At 37.9% G+C, this 15,048-nt stretch overlaps 1 protein-coding gene across 6 annotated transcripts in view; it reads left to right on the top strand.

The window, feature by feature from the left end:
- matk (megakaryocyte-associated tyrosine kinase) overlaps positions 1-6,756 on the top strand; it is a 61,507-nt gene extending 54,751 nt beyond the window's left edge. For 5 of the 6 annotated variants that reach the window (XM_066647377.1, XM_066647373.1, XM_066647374.1 and 2 more), the window contains exons 10-13: positions 1,968-2,041; positions 2,310-2,505; positions 3,340-3,426; positions 6,386-6,756. In XM_066647377.1, coding sequence (XP_066503474.1) covers positions 1,968-2,041; positions 2,310-2,505; positions 3,340-3,426; positions 6,386-6,556 — 528 coding nt within the window. In that variant the 3' untranslated portion in view covers positions 6,557-6,756. The remainder of the gene's footprint in view (positions 1-1,967; positions 2,042-2,309; positions 2,506-3,339; positions 3,427-6,385) is intronic. The other variant, XM_066647378.1, reaches the window with a different exon arrangement.
- Positions 6,757-15,048: the final 8,292 nt, after the last annotated feature.

The following is a 15,048-nucleotide window of genomic DNA, read 5'->3' as shown; positions in this document are numbered from 1 at the left end:
AGTTACTATTATAGAAGATTCATGTTTTTAATTAGACAGCGACTATATAGAATTACAAGAGAAACCTGGGCAGTATTGTGTTTTATTTTTATTTTTTTATTAAATTTGTATTGTGTTATTCTCCTTGGATAGTTAGAGTTATTAGTTTACTGAAGCACAGTATACCCAGAACGGTGCTGTAAACCAAAGCGTACACTATAAATAGCTAAAGCTTTTCAATTTACCATTTAACAGAACTAAATATGAATACAGCATATCTGAATCCAAACCTCATTAAATTAAACTAAACAGAATTTAAAAGAATTAAAAATATTCTAATACAAACTACATCTAAAATTAGACTTAAAACTAAACTAATTAAAACAAGGTTAAACTTAGACAGAAAGCAGGAATTTTAATCAAAAGGGAAAGTCTTTAATGGGAAATTGTATGTTTATATATGTGTATTTTAGTTTTTAGCAGTAAAGCCACTTATTTCACTTTTAATATTTTGTTTCCTTGAATGCTTATATATACCAGAGAGAGAATATGAGCCCCTTTTTGTAACATCAATTTGACAGGTCATTTGGACCAATCAGAGCGTGCCACGTCATTATATCAGATGTATGTAACAAGGGAGGGTTGGGTGTAGGGGGTTGTAAAACTGGGTGGGCGTCCTATACTAGATTGTGTATATTCATTTTTGAAGGGAAAGATACAATAAACTAATGATTGTCTTTTAAACCAGAAACAATTTTTTATCACTAAAACACTATTAATCATTTTATGAATTTGGACTCATATAATTTTATGATATATATATATATATATATATATATATATATATATATATATATATATATAAAACAATTATATATTATATAACAATTATATATACAATTATATTTGTATGTGTAGCAAGGGATGGTGGAGGGGGTGTTTGCGTGTGTGTGTGTGAATGATATGTGTGTGTGTGTGTCACACCTCAGTGATAAGAACCCCTCTTCAAAAAACCTATACCACTAAAACACTATTAAACATTTGTAGTTGGACTCAGATAATTATATATATAATTTAATGATTGTATTTGGGTAAATCATTTAATATTATTGTTTTTAGAACAGCTTGTGATATCTGTTTTAACTAGAGTCTTGAAATCTATCCTCCCCTCCTGAACACATTTGCAGATCGTAAAATGCTACACATTATTACTACATATCAATAAAAGGAGTTAATAGTAAATTAAAATAAAAGATTTAAAACAAAATTATACAAGTATTTTTTTTTTAAAAGGTATGGTATCTATTCAACACATATGCTTGTGTTTGTGTGTGTGTGTATAAGTAATTGTATGGGGCTAATGTTGTTATCCACTGCTTGTGGACGTGTGTCTGTTTACGTGACAAAATGTTTGTTATCTATATATATAAGTATATGTTTACGTGAGTGATCAATGAATGCTTCTTATTGATTAGGGAGAAAGGGGCGGGAGTTCAGGGTAAAATGCACTTACGTGACAAATGTTTGTTATCTATATATATAAGTATATGTGTACATGAGTGATCAATGAATGCTTCTTATTGATTACGCAGAAAGGGAGGGGAATTCCAGGTAAAATACATGTTTATGATCGATTAAGGAGAAAGGCAGAAATTCCAGGTAAAATGCACAATTACGATTCGACGAAGAAAGGCGGGACTTCCGGTTAAATAGACGCTTCTGATTGGCTGAGAGGGCGGGACTTCCTTCCTTCGGCTCCATCCAGTACATTATAATGATTTGGATTGGCTTTTGTGATCTAGAGCTAATCTTTCAATTTCATTTGCTGACCTTTCCAATGCTTTTGTGTGTCTAGTGCCGAAGATCATCAGATTCTCACATAAATGTTCAAACATTTAATCTAACGTGATCCCTTGTCTGAAAATAAGGCAGAAATAATCCACTCTCACTGGTATATTTAACTTATGAGGGTTTGCGCTGTATTTCAGGGTAATCTGGGAAATTACCTGCGGACACGTGGACGCTCACTTATCACTATAGTCCACCTCCTCCGCTACGCACTGTAAGATGTAACACATACAACACACATCCCATACACACATTTTACAGCACAGCATGTGGTTCTAAAGCCAGTAATGTATAGGACATCCTCAGAGATAGTCAGTATACAAAGATTTTGTCAAGTTACGTTTTGTTAATTTCTGAAAATAGTTTCATGCATTAGCATTGACATAAGAAGTAGTTCCTATTAGAGAAATTGATATTTACCTTCAAATGCACTATAATTTGCTGTGCAGATTTGTCTGAAGTTATGTCATTGAACTTTCCAGAGAAGTGTGTGAAGGCATGGAGTATCTGGAGTGTAAAAAACTTGTTCACAGAGATCTGGCTGCCCGTAACATCCTCATATCTGAAGATAATGTGGCCAAGGTTAGTGATTTTGGACTGGCCAAGGATAACTTGCAGACTTCTGACAATGCAAAATTACCCATCAAGTGGACCGCACCAGAGGGCATGAAATACAAGGTGAATAAAACCAGCTTTACATTTTTAAGTGTATGTGGGCTGTTTTACTGCCAACAGAAGTCACTTAGGTGGTTTAGTAGTACTGTTATAGTATTATGGTGTTACTGATGTGACTTAATTTTTATATGTATGCAGCTAGCTATTTCCATTCAAAGTAATTTGTATTACAAAAAAAAAAGAATTTAATGGTTCAAACACTTTGGCAATGTAGGCTATGGAAAAAAATAATTTTCAATAATATTTAATGATTCTTAACTTAACTTTTACTAGGGTTTCTGAAACCTACCCTTAAAATGTATGCATTTAATCGTAAAATTAAGTATTATGTACATTATGTCCATTAAGTAGATAAGTAAACAAAATACAAATACAACTGTATTGCAGAGAGTTATACCTAGACTGAGGAGGAGAGTGTTTTTAAAAGCAGTGCTGCCTATTTTTAACATCTCTTCCAGAGAGAGATGTAAACAAAAAGCTACAGATTTTCTCTGTGGAAAAATGCTCAGAAAGCTAAACGTCTTAGAGATGCATGATAGCTTACATAATATTTACAATAGAGAAATAAAGAAGTAAGAATAATGATAAAGCAATGTTTTATTTTAATTAGGTTTTTATCTGAAGTATGTATAAACGGAAAAGATAATTATGACGGTGATGATGATTATCTAAAGTCTAAATAGTGCTGAAAGTCAATTCAGTTGAAATAAGCAGCTAGCAGATTAGTTGCTGATTATTTGCAGTACAAGGTAATAATATTCATTATTCTATAGAAAGTTGGAGCACTGCCCCTGTTGGTTTGTTTGAATTAACTGTGGTAATCTCTCTGATGTTTAGAAGTTTTCTACACGGTCAGATGTTTGGAGTTATGGTGTACTTTTGTGGGAGATTTTCTCTTATGGTATGCAGCCCTATCCCAAGATGGTGAGTTGGTTGAGAGAAACATTTTTGTACCATTCTCTGATTTTGTCCTCTTATTCAGTTACCACCCTTTCACTCATTAAGGAGAACTCTCTAGTTTTGTATTTTGGAATTCATAGGATAAGAGTGATCAATCAGGTTCTGAGCCATGATATGGGACCTCATGGCAATTTTATTCACAATGAATCCTGCTGTCAGATTAGAAGCAAATTTGACAAAAACTGCATAAACCTATAATACTGATGGATGTGCACTATTATATTATATATATCAAATTAAGAATATTTAAGTTATACTGAAGTTAGTAGTATTGTAGTATTTCGAACTCTTATTGGTATAGTGTTACTGCCCAAGCTAGGAGAGAAACCCAAGCAGGGAATGAAGTTAACATGTTCGTAATAACAGTAATAACAGTTCAACACAATACAACAAGATACAGGGTTTTACACTGTTATGAATTTAAAACTTGATTTAAATCTCATCCTTTTCACTGGTTAGTGATCTTATAGCACATGACAATAAACTACAATAAGAACAAGAACAAAATATTTCAAAAATTTCAACATCCACACTGCATTAAAATATATCTTGTGAAATGAAATCATATATATATATATATATAATTAGAATATAATTATTTAGAGAATTTCATATATTTAAGTGTCACGCCCTCATCTTGTCATGTCTGTTTTCCCCGGTCATGTGCTCTTTTAGCACATGGCTATGTTTGTTATTATTCTAGTCCCGCCTCCTCGTCTGTCATTTGTTAACCTGTCCCCTCGTTATCTGTCCAGGTGTGTCTCATTTGTGTCAAGCATTTAAGCCCTCTTGTCTCACGTCCTGTTTGTCGAACATTTCTCCTTTGTCCTATGTCTAGTCAATCGTGTTATGCTAGTCGGTCTGTCTGTCTCCTCAGTTTCTCCTTTCACCCTTGTTTTGTCGTGGTCTCAGTCGTGTTGGTTCACCTTTGTTATATGTCAAGTCGGTCGTGTTATCTGTCTGTCTCCGAAGTTTCCCCCGTCGTCGTTTCATTTCCTTGGTCGTTGTTTCGCTTTGTTGTCTGTCTGTCCCGTTTGCCCTGAGTATTTCGTAGTGTCCAGTTTAGCCTGTTTTCCTTATGTTAAAAGTCTCTGTTGTGTTATTTTCCGTTAATAAACGTTTACTGTGTTTTAGCGAATGCGTCCGCCCTCAGTCAGTCCGCTCCGTGATCCTGACATTAAGTCATTTTATCTACTATACATTTATATTACTAATGATATAAAATGTGGCTTTATTGAAATGCTTTTTTAAACCATCAAATAACTACCAGTGGACTAAGAACTTTATAAAAACAAATCACTTAAACCAAGTCACAATATCTAGAGCAAGATAATACAGTAAACCCTCACTACTTTGCGGTTCATCTTTCGCGGATTCGCTACTCAGCGTTTATTTTCAAAGGGGCTTATGGCTGCTATATCACGGATATTGAGGGAAAATCTAGGAAAACCGTGGAAGATGAATAGCCAAAATATTTCATTAATATTTACATGTATTAGACTAGGCTTGTAGGTGACAAAATATATAATTTACAAGTATTTCTTACGTACAGTACATGTATTGTTCATGTCCACATCCAAGTGAAATTTACTTATGCTAAATCACAGCTTAGGAATTACTCTATTAAAGAAACTGGTAGGATATCACATGTAGTTCCAGCTGAAAAACATTATAGAATGACTGTTTAATGCAAAGGGTAGGTTGTTAACAGTACAGGCAGGGTTTTAAAAGTCCAAAAACTAATTAAATACATAAAAAATTATTTTCTCTACTTCGTGGAAATTTACGGATCACTGTATAGCATTCTTACAGCATTCTCTGAATGAGAAATATAATATATCTTGAATAGAACCAAGCATATCACTTCTGTCTTCAGGTCACTACACTGGCTGCCAATTAAACACATGACTGATTTTACAGTGCTATTAATTGTTTATAAATCAATAAACTGCCTCAGACAAAAATATATTTCAGATCTGCTAGAAGTGAACCCAGTAGGCACCTCAGATCACTCAGGCCTCGTCAGCTAGTGGTGCCCCGGGTCAGAACCACACAGTGGGAGGCAGCTTTTAGTTACTATGCTCCCTGCACCTGGAACAGGCTCCTAGAAGACATCAGATTTGGCCCAGATATTACAATCTTTAAATCGAGACTAAAGACCTTCCTGTTTTCTTGTGCATTTGAGTAGAATTAGAATTAGAATGAATTAGAAATGTATTTATTTATTTTTAGTTATATTTTGCGGCACGGTGGCGCCGCAGGTAGTGTCGCAGTCACACAGAGGTTGTGGGTTCGATTCCCACTCCGGGTGACTGTCTGTGAGGAGTTGGTGTGTTCTCCCCGTGTCCGCATGGGTTTCCTCCGGGTGCTCCGGTTTCCTCCCACAGTCCAAAAACACACGTTGCAGGTGGATTGGCGACTCAAAAGTGTCCGTAGGTGTGAGTGTGTGAGTGAATGTGTGTGTGTCTGTGTTGCCCTGTGAAGGACTGGCGTCCCCTCCAGGGTGTATTCCCGCCTTGCGCCCGATGATTCCAGGTAGGCTCTGGACCCCCCGCGACCCTAAATTGGATAAGCGGTTACAGATAATGGAAGGATGGATGGATGGATGGATGGATAGTTATATTTTAATAACTGTCCTTTTTATTACTCTGTTTTATTGTCTTGAATAGCTTTTTAATAATTTTTATTTTTATTATATATTCTGTTTTAATTCTATTTTACTTTTTTCTTTACATTTTTCTTTTTTAATGCTGTAATTTTCCTGTTTTGCTCTGTAAAGCGCTTTGAATTGCCATTGTGTACAAAAGGAGCTCTACTAATAAACTTGTCTTGCTTTGCCTTGCCTTGAATAGATTTAAGATGTCTTTGGTCAGTGTATTGTGAATGATTCAGCATGTAATTCTTTTTCTTTCTTCTACTGCAGTCCCTGAAGGATGTGAAAGAGCAGGTGGAGAAAGGCTATCGCATGGAGGCTCCTGAGAAATGCCCACCTGAAATTTATTCCCTAATGAGAACCTGCTGGGAGCTAGATCCCAAGATGAGGCCATCATTCCACAAACTTCGAGAGAATTTACAAACCGAACTGAACAAATGAGATCAGTTTCATAAGCCTGCGCAACTATAGTCATATGTAAATATTTGTAACATGTTTAATCTCTGTGAAAATAATATAACAAATCCTGAAAAATCAGTGAGAAATAATAGGATATGGCATGTTTTCTTCCCCCTGCCCCCACATGATATTAAGTTGATCAAATAAAACAATTTTAACATATAAAATAAAATGGACCATAAAAACGTGCCAATTTTTTCTTTATTTTTCCCCCACATATTAAGTTCAGAAAAAAATGCATAAAATTTGAATTGTGTTCTCTGAATCAGATGCACTTATTTTTATATCTAATTTGAGCAGCATTTCTCTTCATTTTTTGCATAAAATGCAATTTTATATTTATCAAAATATCACAATATCCTGGAAAGTTCTAGAGTCCTCTCTCATGACCCCGAATGTCACCTGCAGACTCCAATTGCAAAATCACAAATATGACGTAGTCCATTTAACAGAAGACACAGGTCTTCAGGCAAATGAAATTTAAGGCTTTAAATTGACATATTGTAAATGTTATACTTTAGAAGTTAGTTTAGAAGTTAGAAGAGGCTGCAGCTATGTTGATATTCTCTATAACGGCACAACCATGGTGTTATAATTGCGCTCTTAAAAATAAAGGTGCTACAAAGAGGTTTTTTAAGCAATGCCATAGAAGAACCCCTTTTGGTTTCACAAAGAACCATGTCTGTTTTAGTGATGTGAGTGTGAAAAACATTTTTGAAGTTTAAAAATCCATCAATCTTCTGGTACTTTATGGAACCAAAAGTGGTTCTTCTATGGTTCCTCTTTAAGAATTTTGCAGCAGTTTTTTTATATATATTGTGCTTTAATACAATAATTAGGTAACAGTAATAAGCAAAAACAGAATCTGATATTTTTGCTAGTAGGCAACTATACATCTTTCTGCAAATTAGCTTGCTAATTTGTGTAGGTAAATATTACAGCAGGCAGCTACATTTGCATCTAATAAAATGAAAATTTCATCAAACAGTTAATTTATTTCAGTAATTCAATTAAAAGGGTTCATATTGATACAAAAAGAGTGATCTGTTTTAAGCATTTATTTATTTTAATGTTGAGGATTATGGCTTACAGCCAGAAAAAACCCAAAAGGCATTATCTCAGAAAATTTGAATATTATATAAGACTAATATAAAAAAATATTTTTAATATAGAAATGTTGGCCTACTGAAAAGTATGTACAGTATATATGCACTCAAAACATGGTCAGGGCTCCTACGAGCACCCCCCTTTTCTATTAAATGGCCCAGGAACTGTGGTGCAGGTGGATCACCTTGAACAAACGTGACATTAAGAGGAGTCTGATTTTCACCCCCCTTATTAAATTGGTCAGAAGTGCAAGTCTGAATTGCAGGGGTCCTTGGGACATGCTCAGTTTCACCTGAGGTGTCTGAGGAGAGGTCAGCTGTCTGACGTTCCTCTTTACACAGGTGCGAAAACACCTGTCCAGCGGTTACTGGAATTTCTGTGCTAATTGCAGATACCTCAGACTCATTTGCATCATCTGAGCTTTCGCACTGGTGCCAGTTCTCATCCCTGTTCTCATTAGTCGAGTTAGGACAGGGGCTTTTGTCTAGGGTTTTGTCACGTGTGTGAGAGTTTTGGGGGCATCCGTGGTCCAACATATTTTCCTTGGGTGCTGGATTCTCATGCCTACTGGCTGGGAATTTATTCTGAGGGTGCCCTGACATTAACTGATTAACACAGGGGTTTGAGTGATTTGGGTTTCACCTGACCAGTGAGGACTGGAGTGAGGAGAACTCCTATTGGATTGTAAAGGTTTATTATTCCCCTGATTTTCTGTAAGCCTGTAAGATGAAGCGGGTTTTGGATACCATGATTCAGCCGTAGGGGTTTCGTCTAGCTCCATGGGGGAAGGCTGAATGTAACAGCTAAAATTTTGTGGCATTTCTGGCTGTTGATTTAAAGTTTGTTGGTCTTTTAAAAAGCCTTTGAGTGCTAAGTCATGCAGCTGTTTGCTACACAAGGTGCGTGGACATGCTGCAACCCCTAGATAATAACTAGTGTTGGGATGGAGATTTAGGACAGTGTTTTGAAATCCAACTCTTCTTCAATTCCCGGTTCATTTCGGGGCCCGAAATAAGCTTGTCTAAGGTGGTGATAGTGCTGATGGGGTGACTCCTGCCTTTGTTTTCTAACTTGCAGTGCTGTCATCAGTCCTGCCTGTTACAGCTGATTGGAGAACTCCTTCTCCAAAGTGTCACAGAGCACATCATATTGTCTCCTGACATAGTTAGGTTACCGTTCAATGAAACTACTGACTTCCCTGCTGGGTGTCATTCTGATTAGGCAGATTCTGTCATCTACCGTGGCTCCGGGGAACTTTTGCAAAAAGAAATCTATGTCTTTTAGGTTTGAATAGATTTCATTTGGGCCATCTGGCTTTGGCACGAAACATGTTATGTGGTGCGTGATTCTGTCCAAGTCCCTGTAGGAGGGAGTCTGGTAATGTGCTGGGGGCACATAGCTAAACTGAGAGAACCTATGTTTGGTTGTGCTTGGGAGGACTCTGTTAGCCTCCAGTGGTGCTGTGTTTGCATGCAGTAAAAAAATATTTAAAAAATGTCATTAAATGATCAGGCTCTTTGCGAGCATTTCTGCTGTTCTCCATTTCTGGGCTCATCATTTGTGTTTTCACTGCTTCTAATTCTATGTCCTGTAAAGTGTGTTTAAGTTTTTCTATTGGTAGTGTAGCCATTTGGCTGGCTACCTTTATTAAGGCCTCGCCTTTAGGTTTCTCCATTAAATGGAGGGCCATTAATTGTGACATAAAATTCGCAATGTAAGAGGGCTCAGCGCTGTGGATCATGGCTGTATATTCTAACACTGTGGCTCCTGTTGAGCTTGCTAATTACAAATACACCTCAGTCAGGGGGTCTTACCACTGATGCTTGGTGACTGTGTTGTGTGTCAGATTAGACGCACGGCGGCAGCCTAATAATTTCACGAATAAAATGCCTGTTCACACTAATCATTAAATCAAAACAACAATGAAATGACAATCATCACTCACATTCGAGGCTTAATTTAGGAACAGGTCCTAGTTATGAATTTGGGAGGAACCAGTTGTGAGGCCCGTATCTCTTAAACAGGCCACTCTTATCGCTGAAGCACAAGGCTGCGCTTAACTTATTGGTGTGCGGTTTTCTTGTACACGAATCATAACTTCTGATCACGATTATTAATCAGAGCCCCACGTTGGGTGCCAAAATTAATTATTATTTTATTAATAATTCATTATTTAATTCATTTTGCTAAGCTCCATGTTTGGGAGCCATTAAATAATATGTATTGTCTTTACCTATCTAATTTTCAGCTTAGGCAAGAAGGCCTTCACATATTATACAGCAGAATTAGCTAGAATAAACTATTATTAATAAATTATTCTCATTGACCCGCTGTGGGTTCTTGACTCTGAAATGGAATCTGAACTGGAAGTTATAATTCCATACAAGAAAGGTGCACACTCAAACAAATAACCAAGAATTGGTTTTTATCACACAACAGGTTTAATTGTAATATCAAATAATGAATATTAATTAGACATTCATATAATGAAATGGATTACACGATTCATGAGGGAACAGGGAGATTAATATATGAGGGAACTAAGAAAGGCTATTGTTTTTATCCCAGCAAACTTTCAGTACCAACCCATGAGCCATGAGAGACATGAAACCATGTGACCTTACGTATCCGGAGATGGACAGGGAGCATATCGCTGACGGTGCCTTCCGGCACGACTTCCTGGAGAATTGCAGAATTGTAGGTTGCAGCCGCGGGTGTTCCTTTTCTCCCAAGGCTTTCAGATGCAGCTGTCGGAGCTGGTGGCATTCTGAAGGTCTCTGTGGGGATTCTTCGTCAACGTTGATCTGCCGCCTTGTGAGAGACAGTCCAAGCAGGTCTCTCCTGGGGCCTCATCTCAGAAGATCTCAGAAGTGTGTGTGGCCCTCTTCTTCGCTGTTGCTGGTCTGGAGGGGTTGTGTCCTTTTTAGGGTCAGAGATCTAAGGTTACATTTATGCTCTGGGTGTAGCGTATAAATTTTGCTATGGTTAAAGTATAGCTTTTCTTAATCTATAATTTCTATCTGGACAACATTAATATAGAAAAATTGGTTCTCTCTGGACCACGAGGGGCCCAAGACTGTTGAAGAGAGCCATGAGAGCACAGGAGAGCTCTCAGATTACCCTATCTGAGAATCATTGTCTGCTGGAAGCAGGAGATAGACGTTCTTCAGAAAAACTGAAAATTCTCGAAGAGTGTGTCTCAGAGGAGTGTTAAAAAGAGTGTGCCCTAAGTGTGGTGTGTGACTGGTATTTACCAGAATTTAGAAAACCCGCCTTTGATACCAATTAGATAAGATTGGAGCCTCTCTTGCTCCTGATTGGCTGCATTCTGTACCTTGGTAGTGACACCACATACAATTTATGACCCATGACAAAGACAAATGCTTAAAGAGACCATCTTCTTTGAATGAATCTCCAAGATTTTGAATCATAATTTTGCAATATAAAAGATTAGATGTTAAAAGTAGTATCATTAAGACAATGTTCTACATAATTATTAACCAACTACACACATAGTATGTGGTTACCTTGGTTCTACACAAATTCATATAATCAAAAATTACTTTAAACATAGGTAAATTAATCCCACCCATTTTGATTGTCCAAATGGAAATAATTTCAAACAGTTGTGCACTTATGTAACTTGTTTTCCATGTAAGAACTTTGGGATGTTTGAGTCTTTTAGAGTTAACCGTCTTTAAAAAGGTGTAAGAGGACATGGAATAAAGGTGGGTCTGTGTGTCTCTCTGCATTCTTTTCTTGACCCTGGGGGTCCTTAAGTCATAAAAAAGGGTCTTTGGAGGGGGTTTTACGAGCCTGCTCTGGAGGTTTATCTCACCTTCCACCTGCTTGTGTGGAGATGTCTCTGAAACGAGCTAAAGTTTGGGTACTTAAAATTAAAACTCTCAAAAAGTCACAATTTCTTATTAGGAATTAATACACATTCATCATATCATACTACAGTAGAGTACTGAATCATACTTAGGGACCGTTTTAAAGGCATAGAAAACCTTTTGTGTTGATTATTCTCATTTTCTGAGATAATGTTTTTTGGGTTTTCATTAGCTGTAAGCCATAATCATCAACATTTAAAGAAATAAATACATGAAATATATCACTCTGATTGTAATGAATATATATAATGAGTTTCACTTTTTGAATTGAATTACTGAAATAAATTAACTTTTTGATGACATTCTAATTTGAGATGCACCTGTTTTTGTACGTGTCACGTCCTGTGTTTGTTTTCCTAGCCATGTGCTCATTTAGCATATGGCTCTGTTTATTCTTCCTGTCTCCACCCTAGTCCCACCTTAGCTCCGCCCTCTCGTCAGAGTCTCCGTTGTAGTCCTGCCCTCTCGTTATTGTCCCCAGGTGTTCCTTGTTAGTGCTCTGTGTATATATAGTCCCTTTGTTTCAGCGTTCCCTTGTCGGTTCTTGTGTGTGTAGATGTGTTTCTTTGTCTGCTGTCTTACACATTACCACCAGTTCACAGTTATGTTCCTGTTCTAGTTATGTTCCACTGAATTCTTGTTTGTTTTCTTGCTTCCCTGCTCCTGTTTGTTTTTGGTTTGTTGTTTGCCTTGGTTTTGTTTAAATAAATCTTCCTTGCGTGTACGTCCACCTCCTCATCCTCCTTCAACTGTTATAGTACGCACATCTCTATAACAGTTTAAATCCACCCAATGCCAGAGGCATCGGCTGATCTTTTTAAACTCCCCTTCAATGGAATGAAAACTAAAATGTGCCATTATTTTTCTGTAGCAGTGAACCCACACACATATACAGACACACACATGCGGTAGTGTGGTGGGCAGTCATATCTGGCACCTAGGGAGCAGTTGGGGGTTGGGTGTCTTGCTTAAGGGCACCTCAGCTATGGATTGAAGGAGGAGGATAGTGCTGTCCATCCACTCTCAAAGTCCCCAATTTTCCTAATTCATTTTTTTCCTAATTTATTCATTCACCGTCTGTAACCACTTATCTATGTCTGAGTCATGGTCACACCTATAGACACTTTTGTGTAGCCAATTCACTTACCAGTGTTTTTGGACTGTGGGAGGAAACCCAGGCAGACACTGAGAAAACACAACTCCTCAAAGAACCCACAAGCCCAGGACCTTGGAACTGAGTGACTGCCACACTAACTTGTTGCATTGAACTGATCATGCCCTGCCTCAGTAACCTAAATAAAAAAACTGCCTTCTTTTTTTTTAATTTATTATTATTCATAAATCATTGACTATGTAATTTGTTGATGTCTTTCTCATAGATTAAAATAATTCAAACAGTATGTTTTTATGTAGATTTATTTATTTGTTTATTTTTTTCAGTGGTAAGATAATTTGTATGACTTGATGACTTGTAGTGATCTTATGCATGCTGCATGTGGGTGATCTGGCAACCCGTTTGGCTGTTTCTGTACCCGTTTGGAAGCTGTTTTGATCGCTCGGGTTTTCCTGTTTACTTGTTTCCACTGTTATTTCTATATTTATATCTGTTTTATAACCTACTAACCATCCATAGATCTATCTTTTAGATTGTTTCCGCAGGAATATTCATTACAGAGGCACTAAAACTGCCACCGGACCCTGGAGTAACGTTCTTGGTGTAAGTTACTAAAATCAACTAAAAGCGGTAAGTACCTGCAATTCCATGGCTACTACTGGCTGTTTTGCCTGCTCAGGGTGTGGCATGTTTAGTTTAACCCCCTTTTCCACCTCTAGCGATAAAGATAGTGGTTGTGTTTGTACTAAGTGTCAGCTAGTTAGCTCTCTGGTGGACAAAGTGGACCAGCTAGAAGTGCGCATCCGGAGCTTATTATTAAGGGATAAACAGCGAGATTCAGTGTTAGCAACTCCGGGTGCCTTAGGGAGAGTTAGCACCCCCACGACTCCAGCGTTAGAGCCCTCACAGCGGGGTGAATGGGTGACGTCTCAGCGTCATAGCCGGAAAGCTAAGGCTGATGCTAACGCTGAGGCCAAAGCTAGCCGACCGGGACACCACGCTCCTCCGATTCGCGTGTCAAACAGGTTTGCCCCGCTCAGCGAAGCACCCGCTGAGGAGCCTGTTAAGAGTGCTCTGGTTATAGGAGACTCTATTGTTCGACACGTGAAATTAGCTACTCCTTTAGGGGTGCCGGCCGTAACAGTTAGCTGTTTATTGGGAGCCAGAGCGCCGGATATTAGTGGCAACCTTAGACTGTTAGCTAATAGGAGATATTCGAGGGTAGTCATTCATGTAGGGGCCAATGATATTCGTCTGCAGCAGTCTGAGGTAACTAAGGGTAATATTACAGAGGTGATTAAACTGGCCCAGACGATGTCTGATGCCGTAATCTGCTCTGGCCCCATACCAATGCGGCGTGGCGACGAAGCTTACAGCAGACTTTGGGCGTTAAACTGCTGGATGTCCAAGTGGTGTTCCGAAAATCAAGTGCGCTTTATAGACAATTGGTTACGTTTTGAGGGCAAGCCTGGTCTTATAGGTAGGGATGGTATCCACCCCATGCGGGAGGGTGCTGCCTTACTTTCTTGCAGCATAGCACATAGTCTTTTAGTTAGTCAGCAGAGTAGTGTAGACAGCTGATGACAATCCAGAGCCGGGACCAGGCCGCAGACAGATAGGCTAAACCAACCGTCTGCGAACTGTCTTGAGGCGTCACCCAGGTTCAACTGTATTGAGACTGTGTCTTTCCCCCGAACTAAATGTAAAAGTAGAAAAACAAAATCAGCCTGTTTCAGCAACCTAATCAATTTTAAATCATACACAACACCTAGCAGCAACACCTCAGAACTAAAATTTGGGTTACTCAACATAAGATCACTAAACTCAAAAGCACTCATGGTAAATGATATTATAAGTGATCATAAATTCAATGTTTTCTGTCTCACGGAAACGTGGGTTAGACCAAATGAATATTTAGCACTAAATGAAGCCACCCCCCTAGGCTATAATTATGCACATAGCCCAAGAATATCAGGAACAAAGGAAGTGGAGTATGTGTAATTTACCAAAATACCCTAGAAATTAGTCTTAAACAATGTGACACCTTCTCTTCTTTTGAGGTACTCTCCACTATTATTACAAATCCGGTCACAAAAAAGGACACATTTTTATTATGCAACATTTACAGACCACCAGGACCTTACTTAGAATTTCTGAAAGAATTCAACGATTTTGCTACAAACCTAGCGGTGTGCAATCATAAAGTTATAATTGTAGGAGATTTCAATATCCATTTTGAGAAGGAAAGTGACCCACTAAAAAAGGCATTTACCTCAATCTTAGACTCTATTGGTATTACTCAAAATGTAACAGGGCCTACACACTACTGCAGCCACACTTTAGACACTAGGTCTTAACAT

Source organism: Hoplias malabaricus, chromosome 16 (assembly GCF_029633855.1).
Source record: "Hoplias malabaricus isolate fHopMal1 chromosome 16, fHopMal1.hap1, whole genome shotgun sequence".
In the NCBI taxonomy this organism is placed as follows: domain Eukaryota; kingdom Metazoa; phylum Chordata; class Actinopteri; order Characiformes; family Erythrinidae; genus Hoplias; species Hoplias malabaricus.
Note: the sequence above shows the minus strand (reverse complement) of the source record. Positions and strands in the feature narration are given on the sequence as shown.